General features: G+C 34.2%; 1 protein-coding gene across 2 annotated transcripts in view; it reads left to right on the top strand.

The window, feature by feature from the left end:
• LOC122746025 (amyloid beta precursor protein) overlaps nt 1-13702 on the top strand; it is a 169491-nt gene that overhangs the window by 64152 nt on the left and 91637 nt on the right. For both annotated transcript variants that reach the window (XM_043991498.1, XM_043991499.1), the window contains exons 4-5: nt 26-138; nt 2293-2486. In XM_043991498.1, the coding sequence (XP_043847433.1) occupies nt 26-138; nt 2293-2486 (307 nt within the window). The remainder of the gene's footprint in view (nt 1-25; nt 139-2292; nt 2487-13702) is intronic.

The following is a 13702-nucleotide window of genomic DNA, read 5'->3' as shown; positions in this document are numbered from 1 at the left end:
AAGCTTTTGTTTTGCTTTTTTTCAGTTGGTGAATTTGTAAGTGATGCTCTTTTAGTGCCAGACAAATGCAAATTCTTACATCAGGAAAGGATGGATATATGTGAAACTCATCTTCACTGGCATACTGTTGCAAAAGAGGTAAAAACTTAGGAATTTTTCTCCTTTTTTCAAGTTGAGATTTGTTTGGCATGTTTATATACATATGTGGGGCATACATATGTACATATGTGTAGCATCTATCTAATGACATTCTAGAAATATTCAGAGGAAATAGCTATATTTTGACATATCCATGGATAGGAAATAATTTATTTGTGGAAAATAGAACACTATTTGTTGCATTGCATGTCTAAAGTGATATATATTTAAAATAAAAGCTATAATCTTAAATCTAATATTGTTTTCTAAGCTTAACGATTTGAAATGTTTTTCAGAGTTTTTACTTCACCTATTATCTTTTTATATTTCTTTTCTTTTTCTTTTTTTTTGGGGGGGGCAGGGCAATGGGGGTTAAGTGACTTGCCCAGGGTCACACAGCTAGTAAGTGTCAAGTGTCTGAGGCCGGATTTGAACTCAGGTACTCCTGAATCCAGGACCAGTGCTTTATCCACTGCGCCACCTAGCCGCCCCCTACCTATTATCTTTTAAAGTACCTTTAATTTAATTACCACATTTTTGCTGAGATGGTAGTACTGTCTTTTAACAGATTGAGATCAGTTAGCTGCTTTTATCAGACCATTGAGGGAAGTCCAAGTTTGAACCCAGTTTTTTAGTTATCAGCTTAAAATTTTAATATACAATACCATGCTTCCATTCTGCTTTAATACACTTTTCCTCGGTGGAAAAATATTGGGCACCTATCATCTTTATTTCTTACAAGTAAACCAATGGAAGAATGGCTCATTTATGATGTTACTCATCCTACTTTCTGCTGCCATTTCTATCCTGTAGAACCTTCTTTCTTGTTAAATGATAGAATACCTTTAATTTTAGCCAGTTCATTTTAATCATTGAATTATATTCCAGAAGTCCCTTTGTAAAAGAGAATTCCTAGCTTCTTTCAAGACTCATTCACAGGTGAATGAATTTGAAAGGGCAGAGAGTACATGATCTATACAAGACTGGGATGGGTAGATGCAGATGGACTCTTCATAATTCTTAAACCTCATTTACTGAGTGAAGCTGGCACTGTCACATATGGGCCTCTTACAACATGAGTATATGCAACACTATTAACACTTGGAGCAGTACTTTAGCTCTGAGTTATTAGGTAAAGCTTCTCAAATTCTCAGTATTGCTACTTCATTCTTGGTGTTACTCCTTCTTGACTGATTACAATATTTAGGAAAGAAAAGATTCCAAAACCAAATTTTTTTCTGGGGAAAAACAGTAATAGTAGAAAAGTTGTGGTTATTCATAAAAAAAAAAACAACCAAAAGACTTCCATCTTAGAGTCCTTGTGAATAGGTGTTCATTCCCTTCAATATCTAGTTGAAACTCTTTTTTACAGTAGCTTAAAGGAATATACAAATTGATTTTTAAAGATCTTAGATTTGTTGAATATTAAATTAAAGACAGATGGGGTCCTAGAGATCACCTAGTCCAGGAGTTCTAAATCTAGTATCCCTGAACTTTTAAAAAAAGTATATTATTGGGGCAGCTAGGTGGCATAGTGGATAGAGTGTTGGCCCTGGAGTCAGGAGGACCTGAGTTCAAATCCGGCCTCAGACACTTAACACTTACTAGCTGCGTGATCTTGGGCAAGTCACTTAACCCCAATTGCCTCACCAAAAAAACCCAATTTTTTTATGTATATTATTTTGATAACTATTGCAATATAATTGGTTTTCTTTGTAATTCTGTGTATTTTATTTTTTTGTATTTGAAAATATTAATCTGAGAAAAGGTCCATAGCCTTCACCTGCCTAACAGAGGGGTCCATGACCCCATAAAGGGTAAGAACCCCTTGTCTAGTCCAGTCCCTTCATTTTGTGGATAAGGAAACTGAAATCCAGAAAGGTGACAAACTAGTTTGTGTCAGAGCTATAACTGTAATCCTCCCAGTAAAGAAATTGAAGGGAACTCATTCTTCATAGAAAGCCTATAGTGAATTCCTTTCCAAAAGTGTTATTCTTATAAATAAGACCTTCCACATTTATCTATTCTATTGATAGAGTTTTTGTATTTGGGATATTCTTACTGATACATATCTCTCTATTGGTCATACTTCATTGGTTATGTCATTTAACATTTTTTTCTTTGTTCCTCTTACTCTTTAAAATTTTTTTTTAGACTTGTAGTGAAAAGAGCATGAATCTGCATAACTATGGTATGTTGCTGCCTTGTGGAATTGACAAGTTCCGTGGTGTAGAGTTTGTTTGTTGCCCACTAGCTGATGAAAATGACAACGTTGATTCGGCTGATACAGAAGATGATGATTCAGAAGTCTGGTGGGGAGGTGCAGATGCAGATTATGCAGATGGAAGGTAAGAGTTTGCAGTTTTAATACCAACTAAATTCTTCACTTTGTCTCCTCTTGGTTCATTAAAAACCTAAAAGAAATATATTTTCCCAATAATATTTTCTTTTTTTAATCTTAATATTTTTTTTACAATTACATGTAAATATAGTTTTCAGCATTCATTTTTGTAAGATTTCGAGTTCCAAATTTTTCTCCTTCCCTTCCTTGCCTGCCCCCTTCCCTAAGACAGCAAGCAATCAGACATAAATTATACAGTTTAATTATGTTAACTAATGACATTTTATTAAATGAAATTTGTATTTTTTAAAGATGTTTTATTGTTTTATTTTGTTACATTGCCACTTTCTGCCAGTAACTTTCCCCTGCCCTCTTTTAGAGAGCCATCCCATACAATCAACAGTATTTCTTTAAAAGAAAAAGAAAAAAATGTGCTTACTCATCAATATGTAAAAAAAACTCTGAACATATATGTAGGGTGCAATAATTGTGGACCTTTCACCTCTGCAAAGAGATGGGGTAGGAATATTTTCTCATATCCTTTCCTTCTTTTTTAGCTTTATTTGGTTTGGGTTTTTGTGGGGGGTTTTGCAGGGCAATGAGGGTTAAGTGACTTGCCCAGGGTCACACAGCTAGTAAGTGTCAAGTGTCTGAGGCTGGATTTGAGTCCAGGTACTCCTGATTCCAGGGCCAGCGCTTTACCACTGCGCCATCTAGTTGCCCCCTTTCCTTCTTTCTTAAAAAAATAATAAACATTTTTATTTCTAGTTTTGAGTTTCAAATTTTGTTCTTCCTTCTCTCCCCTCCCCCTTTCCTAAGGCAGTAAGCAATTAGATATAGGTTATACATGCGCAATTAGGTAAAACATTACCATATTAGTCATTTTGTACAAGAAAACTTGAATAAAAGAAAAAAATGAAAGTAAAAAATAGCATGCTTCAGTCTGTGTTCAATCGATATCAGTTCTTTGGAGGTGGATAGTATGTTTCATTATTGGTCGTTTGGGATTGTCTTGGATCATTGTATTGCTGAAATAGTTGTCATTCACAGTTCTTCATCAAACAGTATTGCTGTCTCAGTGTACAATATTCTCTTGGTCCTGATCACTTCACCATACATCAGTTCATGTAAGTCTTTACAGGCCTTTCTGAAATCATCCTGTGTGTCACTGATAATACTCCATCGGCATCAAATACCACAGCTTGTTTAGCCATTCCCTAATTGATTAACATTCCTTTGATTTCCTATTCTTAGCCACCACAAAAAGAGCTGCTATAAATATTTTGTACAAATAGGTATTTTTCTCTTTGGGGGATGTCTTTGGGATATAAACCTAGCAGTGGTATTGCTGGATCAAAGGATATGCATAGTTATATAGTCCTTTGGGCATAGTTCCAAATTGCTCTCCAGAAGAGTTTTATATCCATTCTTTCAAACCATACTTGTTCTTTACAATTTTGAATAATCAATTTTGATTTGTGTGTGTGTGTGTTTCTTTCCATTTATATTGTTGTAATCATTGTGTATCTAACTTTCTTTGACTGTACATACTTTATTCTGCATCTGTTCATGTAGATCTTCTATGCTTCTGTATTCATTAGTCATTATTTCTTAAAGCACAGTGATGTGAATGTATTTACATCACATTCATGTACCACAGTTTGTTTAGCTGTTCCCCAGTCAATAGACATCTACTTTATTTCCAATTCTTTGCTATACCCAAAAGTGCTACTATAATATTTTGGTATATATAGGAACTTTTTTCTTATTAGTAGCTTCCTTAGGGAATAAGCCAAGTAATAGAATCTGTGGGACAAAGAATATGGATCTTTTAGTTACTTTCTTTGCATAATTCCAAAATACTTTGTAAAATAGTTTTTATCAATTCACAGCCCTTTCAACAATGCAACAGTGTGCCTAACTTCACACAACTCTTCTAACATTGATTATTGCCATCTTTTTGTCGTTTTTTGCAAATTTGCAGAGTATGAAATATTCTTAGGAATATTTCAATTGTATTTCCCTTATTAGTGTTTCAGAGCATTTTTTCATGTGATTGTTAATAGTTTGCAAATCTTTTGACATATGCACTTACATATGTATGTGTATATATGTATGTATGTAATTGTTTATATATCATGGATATCAGAGAAATGTAATACCAAGATTTTTCCCCCATTTTCTTTTCTTTTCTTTTTTTTTTTTTTTTAGTGAGGCAATTGGGGTTAAGTGACTTGCCCAGGGTCACACAGCTAGTAAGTGTTATGTGTCTGAGGCCGGATTTGAACTCAGGAACTCCTGACTCCAGGTTCGGTGCTCTATCCACTGCACCACCTAGCTGCCCCCTATTTGACCACTTCTAACCTAGGTGCATTAATTTTTGTCTACGCAGAAGCTTTTCAGTTTAATGTGGTTTTTTGTTTTGGGGGTTTTTGGTTGTTTGTTTTTTTTTTTGTGGTGGTGGTTGTGGGGTTTTTTGCAGGGAAATGAGGATTAAGTGACTTGCCCAGGGTCACACAACTAGTGTCAAGTGTCTGAAGCTGGATTTGAATTCAGGCCCTCCTGAATCCAGGGCCAGTGTTTTATCCACTGTGCCACCTAGCTGCCCTTTTTATTTTTTGCTTTTTAGCTTTTCAGTTTAATAAAAGTTACTTATTTTATCTTGTGTAGTTGCTTCTTTTTCTTGTTTGGGTAAGAATACATCTCCTACCCATCATTTTGAGAGGTATATGCTATGCTTCTCTATTTTTTTTATACTATGATCTTTAATAAAGACGTATCCATTTAGAATATATTGTGAAATATGATGTAAAATGTTGGTCTAAGCTTTATTTCTGTCAGAATACTTTCCAATTTTCTCAGCAGTTTTGAGAATATATGGAATTCTTTCCCAAGTAATTTGTTTTGTAGTTTATTGATCACTGGAATATTGAGTTCTATTCATGATTTTCCTTTGTGTAGTCTACTCCATTGATCTAATTCTCTATTTTTTAACCATTACCTGTTGGTTTTAAAGACTACTAATTTTTATTATATTTTGAGGTCTGGAAGTTCCTTTTCCCGACCTATTTTCATTATTTTTCTGTTATTTTTATCAATTGCTATGCAGTAGACTTTCGATCATTTGATTGGTATGATGTTTAAAATGCAAATTAACATTGCCATAGTGTTGTCATTTTTATCATATTGGTATGGTTCAACCATGAGCACCAAACATTTCTCCAGTAATTAAACTTATTCATTATTTTCTTTAAGGAGCAATTTGCAATTGAAGCTATACAAGTATTTTGCGTGCTTTTGAATATTGATGCCCAGATTTTTTTGTATTTTTTAGTTATTTGGAATGGGATTTCCCTTCCTATTAATTTCTTTCGAATTTCAAAAAAATTATTGTATTAATGCTGCTAATTTTTGAAGGCTTATTTTGTAGCCTAAAACTTTGCTCATGCTATTAATTGTATCAATTAGTATCTTTGGTAATTCTCTAGGATTTCCCAAATAAGCTATCATATCAGCAAATAGGAATACTTTTCTCCTTATTTATTTTTTGCTTTTAATTTCTTCCTCTTGTCTTAGTGCTAGTATTTCTAAAACTATATAAAAGATAGAGAGACTGGGTGTCTTTGCTTTACTCCCATGTTTATTAGGATATCCCTATTGCAACATGATGTTTACTTTTTGTTTTAGATAGATACTTTTTATGCAATTAACAAAAGATCTCTCTATCCCTGTGCTTAGTAGTATTTTTTGCAGCTAGGTGCCAATGAATAGAGCACTGGCCATGGAGTCAGGAAGACCTGAATTAAAACATGACCTTAGATACTTACTAGCTATGTGACCCTGAGCAAGTTACTTAACTTGCTTTGTTGCAATTTGCTTAAATGTAAAATGGGGATAATAAAAATGCATATAACCCCCGGGCTCTTGTAAGAACCAAATGAGAGATTTGTAAAGCACTCACTAGCATTAGTAGGTGCTATATAAATTCTAGATATAATAATAATTATTATTATTATTATATTTTTTTTGGTGAGGCAATTGGGGTTAAGTGACTTGCCCAGGGTCACACAGCCAGTAAGTGTCAAGGGTCTAAGGCCAGATTTGAACTGAGATCCTCCTGAATCCAGGGCCAGTGCTCTATCCACTGCGCCATCTAAGCTGCCCCTCTAGCTATAATTATTAATAATAGAAATAATTTCTATTATTTTAGCATCAGTGTCATACTTTGTGAAAGGTTTTTTTTTTCTGTATTTACTGATATTATGTAGTTTGGGATATTTTGGTCATGATGTTATTTTCCTAATGATAAACCATCTTGGTATCACTGGTATAAATCTCACTTGGCCATACTAAATGTTTATTTTTTTATAAATCACTATAGTTTGACAAGATTTTGTTTACATTTATTGGGTCAGTATTTATTAATGGTATTAGCTTATATTTTTCGTTTTGTGTTTCTTATCTTTCCCTAGCTTAGGTATTAAGACTATATTTGTGTCATAAAGGGATTCTGGTAGGCCACTTTTGTTTCTTTGTCTAATGCATGATTGAAATTCCTACTCTTTTTGGATTCTCTTGATACAGAGTAAATTTTATTTTTCCAGCCCCTTATTTTTATTGTTTGTTTGCTTTTGATTCTTGTAAACAACTGAATAGTTTTGTTTTCTCATTCATTCTTTCACTCTTCATTTTATTAAATTGTTTAATCTTCACATTTAAAATTGATAGGCTTATATTTTTTCATTTGTTTCTAATACTGTTTCTTCCCGACAAATTAGGATACTTTCACTGTTCCTCCATAAACACTTTACAGTGTCTCTTCAGGTTTTTTTGGCTTAATCTATTTTAAGGCAATCCTATTTTTATAGGATTTCTTTCCCTTACCCTCAATCAACCCTCTCTCCATCCCATTTATTATCCCTTCCCCAATTTTGAAATTTTGCTTATTGGGTCTTTTTTTTTAATTTCTGTTTGCTTTTATCTAGTTATTTCATTCTCCCTTCCCCCCTTTTTTTTTTCTTCTTAGGTTTTCAGATGGAATCCCTCTTCCTTTCCTCCTCTTCAACATGTTTGTTTTTGAAATTTCATTTCCGGTTTTTCCAAAAAGCATTTCTTTCCTTTAGTCTTCATTATTTTCCCTTTCTGTCTATTCTAGACTTTTATTCTTTGATTTGTGGTCCTTAAACTTATTTATTCGTGATTCTTCTCTATTTTCTGTTTTCCTCATCCAATTAAAGCTTCAAAGGTTCCTTCTAGTTTCTATGTTATTGTATTGAAGATTTTATCCTTCCCCCCCCCCCTTTTTCTTTTGTGCCTCATGCTTAGAAAGACCAGTTTCTGCAGGGGATTGAGATTATATTTCCAATGAGATTGTATTTCCAAATGGTAGGAATTTTTCCGTATTCTTGATAATGCTTTTCACTATTGACCTATGCCTTCCCCTTGGTCATTTTCCCCCCAATTTGCTTCAAAATCTTTGCATTAGGTCCTTTTCCTCCCACTCTTCTGGATGTTAATTGACTCCTTGACGTTCAGATTCTCCTTTCTTCTGGTAGGAAGAGTGGTCTTTCTAAATCTAAAATTTCTGCATATCATATTGATTATAAGGTCCCCATCTCCCTTTATAGGAGCATATACCAATTGTAACACCTTCCACCACTGAAACAAGATTCTCTTTCTTCTCTTCTCTTTTTTTTAAATAGTATTTTATTTTCCCCAATTACATGTAAAGACAATTAACTTTTTTAATGGAATTTTGAGTTCTAAATTTTTTTTCTCTCCTTCACCTTCCCTCTCCCTCAGATAGTAAGCAAATTGATATAGGTTATATATGTACAATCATGAAAAACATTTTCCATATTAGTCATGTTGTGAAAGAAGAAATAAGGAAAGGAGAAAACCATGGGAAAAAAATGGAAATAGTCGGCTTTGATCTGCATTCAGACTCCATCAGTTCTTTCTCTGGATATGGAGAGCATTTCCCATCATTAGTCTTTTGGAATTGTCTTGGATCATCGTATTGCTGAAAAGAGCTAAGTCAGTCATAATTAATCATCACGCAATGTTGCTGTTATGGTGTACAATGTTCTCTTGGTTCTGCTCATTTCACTTAGCATCAGTTCATGTAAGTCTTTACAGGTTTTTCTAAAATCTGCCTGCTAGTCATTTCTTGTAGCACAGTAGTATTCCATTACATTCATATACCACAATTTGTTCAGCCACTTCCTAATTGATGAACTCCCCTTGATTTCCAATTTTTGCCACCACAAAAAGACCTACTATAAGTATTTTTGTACATAGAGGTCTTTCCCCATTTTTAATGATCTCTCTAGGATACAAACCTAGTAGTAGTGGATCAAAGAGTTCTTTCCACTCTTTCAGTGCCTCCTTTTGCCTCCTTACTTGTTCTCATTTAGGATTTCTTCTTCCTGAGAGACAATGGGAGTTACTTTTCTTTCTTTGTTAGCCATTGGTTTGATTAGGATAAATCACATTCTCCTCTGTCTTCCTCAATTTACCACTTGGATATGTGATTTCGTCCCACAAAAAAAAAAAAAAATCGATTCACATCCAGGTGGAGTGTTGTGAGGTTTAGTCCATAATGTTTCAGGCCTATCTCTCCACCATCATTTGTATTTGACTCTCTTTTTTCACCCTAGAATCCTTGTGTGCATTTAGAAAGAAATCTTTTAATGATCTCTCTTGTTATTTTGGCTTTGGTAGTTGAATTTGTTTACCCTTCATCTGTTTCTTTTGTCTGGAGGATTTGAAAAGCAAACACTTTCTTTAGATTTGTTTTGTTTTTTTCTAGGAATGTTTTGAATGTCTTTGCTTGAACATACTTTTTTTTTCCATTTATAGTTAGGCTGAGATTTGCAGGGTAGGTTACCTTGTGCTGCTTCTTGTGCTCCTTTACTCTTTGCAACATTTTCCATTCCTTCCTTTGAAGGAATCACAATCTTTATCCTGTCACAGTGACAGCAAGAGGCTTGAGCTAGAAATTGTCTTGCCACAGTCCTCTTTTTGGTTGAAGATCACATGTGTAGCTCTGACCATATTATATTCTCTTATATTTTATTGTTTCCTTCTTTTTTTTTCCTCCTCTCTTATAGAAGTTCTCTGACAAACATTTCCACAGGCAGATAAAAGTACTGAGAAGCATTGAATACTACAGTAAAACAAATTTAATACAATAACAATTAGTATTGTAAAACACAGGGTTTTCAAACTGACACTCTCAACCAACCCCAGATATTCCAGTCAGATATGCCTTCATGTTTATTTCTTCCAGACATTTATCTAACTCTCTAGGGCAATTCAGGTGCTGGGAAATATTATGGGTTTGGTCAAATACATATATGCAACATTTATTGAGTGTTCATTTAAATAATAGATTTCTTATTCTGTCATCTTGGGTTTAGCTGTTTACTTCATAAAGTAATCTGCTTCTGGGAAATATTTTCACTTTGAATTTCTAGATTAAAGGTATCCATCTGTCCTTGGCCACTATCCACAAATTCTCCAATTTTCTTCACTCAAACTCAGAGACATGTTTTCCTGTTTTTAACATTGTATTGGTGTCTTTGAAACACTCAGAAGATTTTTTTGCCTAGTCTAAAATGTATTTCCTCCTGAAAGTTTAATCAGAGGGTTAGTAGAAATCCTGGTTTATTGAGAAGGTGAGTTTAGCATGAGAACCTCAGTAATTACTGACATCGAGATGAGCTAATTTAGGTATGAAGTTTCAACAGTTAACATAAGCTTATACAATATTTCAGTTTCAAAAGTTTCTCCCCAGGGTCAAGGATATTATGTTTTAGCTGTTATTAAGGTCCATACATATTTTTTTTTCCAGCATTTAACCAGACCTGAATTTCCATGTTGGGAGTATATTAGATCAAGAATAATTTAACTTCTAAATACACAGGCAGTTGCCACAAATTAGAATCACCAGAATTTAATCATAGTTATCAAACCTGAGGAATCCCATCATGATCACTAATTGAGATTTATGCAAGCACTGAAAACTCCAAGTAGAATTGATATTTATTTTTTAAAATAAATTAAAATTTTTCTTAACTTTCAAATTTCCCTCTATATCCCTCCTCTCTCGGCTTTTCCCTCTCAAAGAGCCAACCCATAAAGAATAATATTTCAAAGAGAGATACCTCAAACAGAAACAATTTTTTAAAATCAGTCTAATTTAAGAACTCCAAAAATAAGATACTTTAAAACATTCATTTAACCATCCTGCACCTATGTAAGTGCTTTTCATACCTAGTCCACTTAATGTTATGCGTATTATCTTCACATTATGCAGAAAGGTGTGATATTGTATAGACCTAATCTTATATACAAATATGTAACTATTTAGAAGAGGATGGCAAGACTAAGAACTAATTTGTCCTGGTTGCTTAGCTACCATTTCTTCCCCAACTCTTTTCTTTTCCTGACTAAGCATTCCTACTTTCTTCAGCTAATCTTCATAGAGTTAACTAGTCCTGATTAATTCTTAGATATGACTTTATTTGTGTGAAAAGTGTTCTGTAATTGTGTACATATAGTTAGTTCCTGGGTTTGTCTTGGCAGGTAGACTCCAAATATTTTATATGGTCTACAATTATATTAAATGGAATTTCTCTTTGTCTGTCCCTCCTGGGCTTTGTTGGTGATGTATAGAAATGCTGATGATTTATGTGGGTTTATTTTATATCCTGCAACTTTGCTAAAGTAATTAATTGTTTCAAGTAGTTGATTCTTTAGAATTCTCTAAGTATGCCATATCATCTGCAGAGAGTGACAGTTTTGTTTCCTCATTGTCTATTCTAATACCTTCAATTTCTTTTTCTTCTCTTATTGCTATACCTAACATTTCTGCTGCCATATTGAACTATAATGGTGATGATGGAAATCCTTGTTTCACCCTTGATCTTATTGGGAAGCATTTCTAGCTTATCCCCATTACATATAATGCTTGCTGACGGTTTTAGATAGATACTGCTTATCATTTTAAGGAAAGCTCCATTTATTCCCACACTCTCTAGTGTTTTTAATAGGAATGGGTGCTATATTTTGCCAAAAGCTTTCTCTGCATCTGTTGAGATAATCATATGATTTTAGGTTACTTTTGTTATCGATGTGGTCAATTATGCCGATAGTTTTCCTTATATTGAGCCAGCCCTGCATGCATGGTATAAATCCCACCTGGTCATAGTGTATTATCCTGGTGATAAATTACTATAATGTCTTTGCTAATATTTTATTTAGAATTTTTGTATCACTATTCATTAGAGAAATTGATGTATAGTTTTCTTTCTCTGTTTTGGCTTTTCCTGGTTTAGGTATCAGCATCTTATTTGTCTTATAAAAGGAATTTGGTAGGACTCCTTTACCTATTTTCCCAAATAGTTTATATAGTATTAGAACTAATTGTTCTTTAAATGTCTGATAGAATTCATCTGTAAATCCATCTGGCCCTGGAGATTTTTTCTTAGGGAGTTCATTGATTGCTTGTTCAATTTCTTTTTATAAAGTGGACTTGTATAAGTATTTTATTTCCTCTTCTATTAATCTGGGCAATTTATATTTTTGTAAATATAGTACTGATTAATTCTTTTCTCAACTGACTTCTTGTCTTGTTTATATAAAACTTAAGTAATGGCAAACTACTTTCAAAATCCAATACTGATGCAAAAGATGTCAAAGAGTATTTTTACCGTATGACTGCTACAGTGCCTGATAGAAGTCTGTGATCTAATGTATGTGCAATGTTTATGTAATGTGTGCTCTATGAATTAAAATGTGTTTTTAAAACTACTTCCTCTCATAGTTCTTTTATTTGATATCTTTTGGCAAAGAGCCAGTGTTAAAATAGGACTGAAGTGAAAGTTGTTGCATTTTAAAACCAAAAAGGCATGCCTAAGAAATTTTCCATCAATTTTTCCAACATATAAAACTTGGTAATTTATATCAGGTTCTAAAGCTATATATAAGACTCTTTTTTTAAAATTCTATCTTTTGTTAACTAATTTTTCAAATTTTCCTCTGTATCCCACCTCTTGCCTCTTTCAGAGAACCAATCCATATAACAACAAATAATATTTTAAGGAAAAAAAAGAAAGAAGAGAAATTATCAAAATCAATTAATACATTAAAAAATATGAAAATAGGGGCAGCTAGGTGGTGCAGTGGATAAAGCACTGGCCTTGAATTCAGGAGGACCTGAGTTCAAATCCAGCCTCAGACACTTGACACTTAACTAGCTGTGTGACCCTGGGCAAGTCACTTAACCCCCATTGCCTTTAAAAAATATATATGAAAATATATAGTGTTTCATACCATGGACTTCATACCTCTCCAGAGAACTGGGGAGTTTTCTTCTCTTATGGTCTAGTTAAAACTGAGTTTACTTTTTCTTGAGGTCATTCGTAATTTGTCTTTTTTTTCCTATTGTTCAACTTTCTGACACTCTCCCCTTTGATAGCAGTTTCTCCAGGGACTCCTCTTCAAAGCTGTGTCAGCCTTCTCTCTCATTGGGGGATCATTTGTCCCGGCCTCAGAGCAAGCAACTTCTGGGGTCCAGAACCGGCCCAGATGGATGCTGGTTTCCTTTCCTGCAGAGCCGTACAGTTGCTCACGCACACTGGCTTCCTTCCCGGCTTCCTTTAATTCTTTAGTTCTCTGACTAAGAGCTGCTGCTTAGCTTTCCTATACTTTCTTTTTCAGGTATTGGTGGGCAGAGTTGGTTTTCTACTTTTTGCTGTAAAATGGTGGGATGAAGGCAGGGGCAGGAATACTGGCAGGGCCTGAAGCAGCAGCAAGGAAACTGCTATTTGTAAGAGCTCTTCATGCCTAGCATGTAGTGGGAACTATATTAATGCTTCCTTTCCATCCCTTCCCTTCCTTCCCCTCTTTAGTCAAAAGGTATCCATTATGTACCACTAAGCTAGGTGCCAGAGTTATAAAGCCAAAAAAAATAATAATCTCTGCCCTCCAGGAGCTTACACTCTATTGTGGCGAAACAATATGTACAAATCTAGCACTGCTCTGGCCTCACTCTTCAGACCTGCACTCAGAGTCAAGGGCCCAACTAAAGTCTTACCTTCTTCAGGAACCCTTCCCCAACTTAACTTAATTCCCATGCCTTCCCTATTTTAATGATTTCCTCTTTATCGTATATATAGCTTACTTTGTTTGTAATAACCTTCTGTGATCCCAGTACTC

Source organism: Dromiciops gliroides, chromosome 3 (assembly GCF_019393635.1).
Source record: "Dromiciops gliroides isolate mDroGli1 chromosome 3, mDroGli1.pri, whole genome shotgun sequence".
In the NCBI taxonomy this organism is placed as follows: Eukaryota; Metazoa; Chordata; class Mammalia; order Microbiotheria; family Microbiotheriidae; genus Dromiciops; species Dromiciops gliroides.
This window is presented reverse-complemented; position numbering and strand designations above follow the sequence as displayed.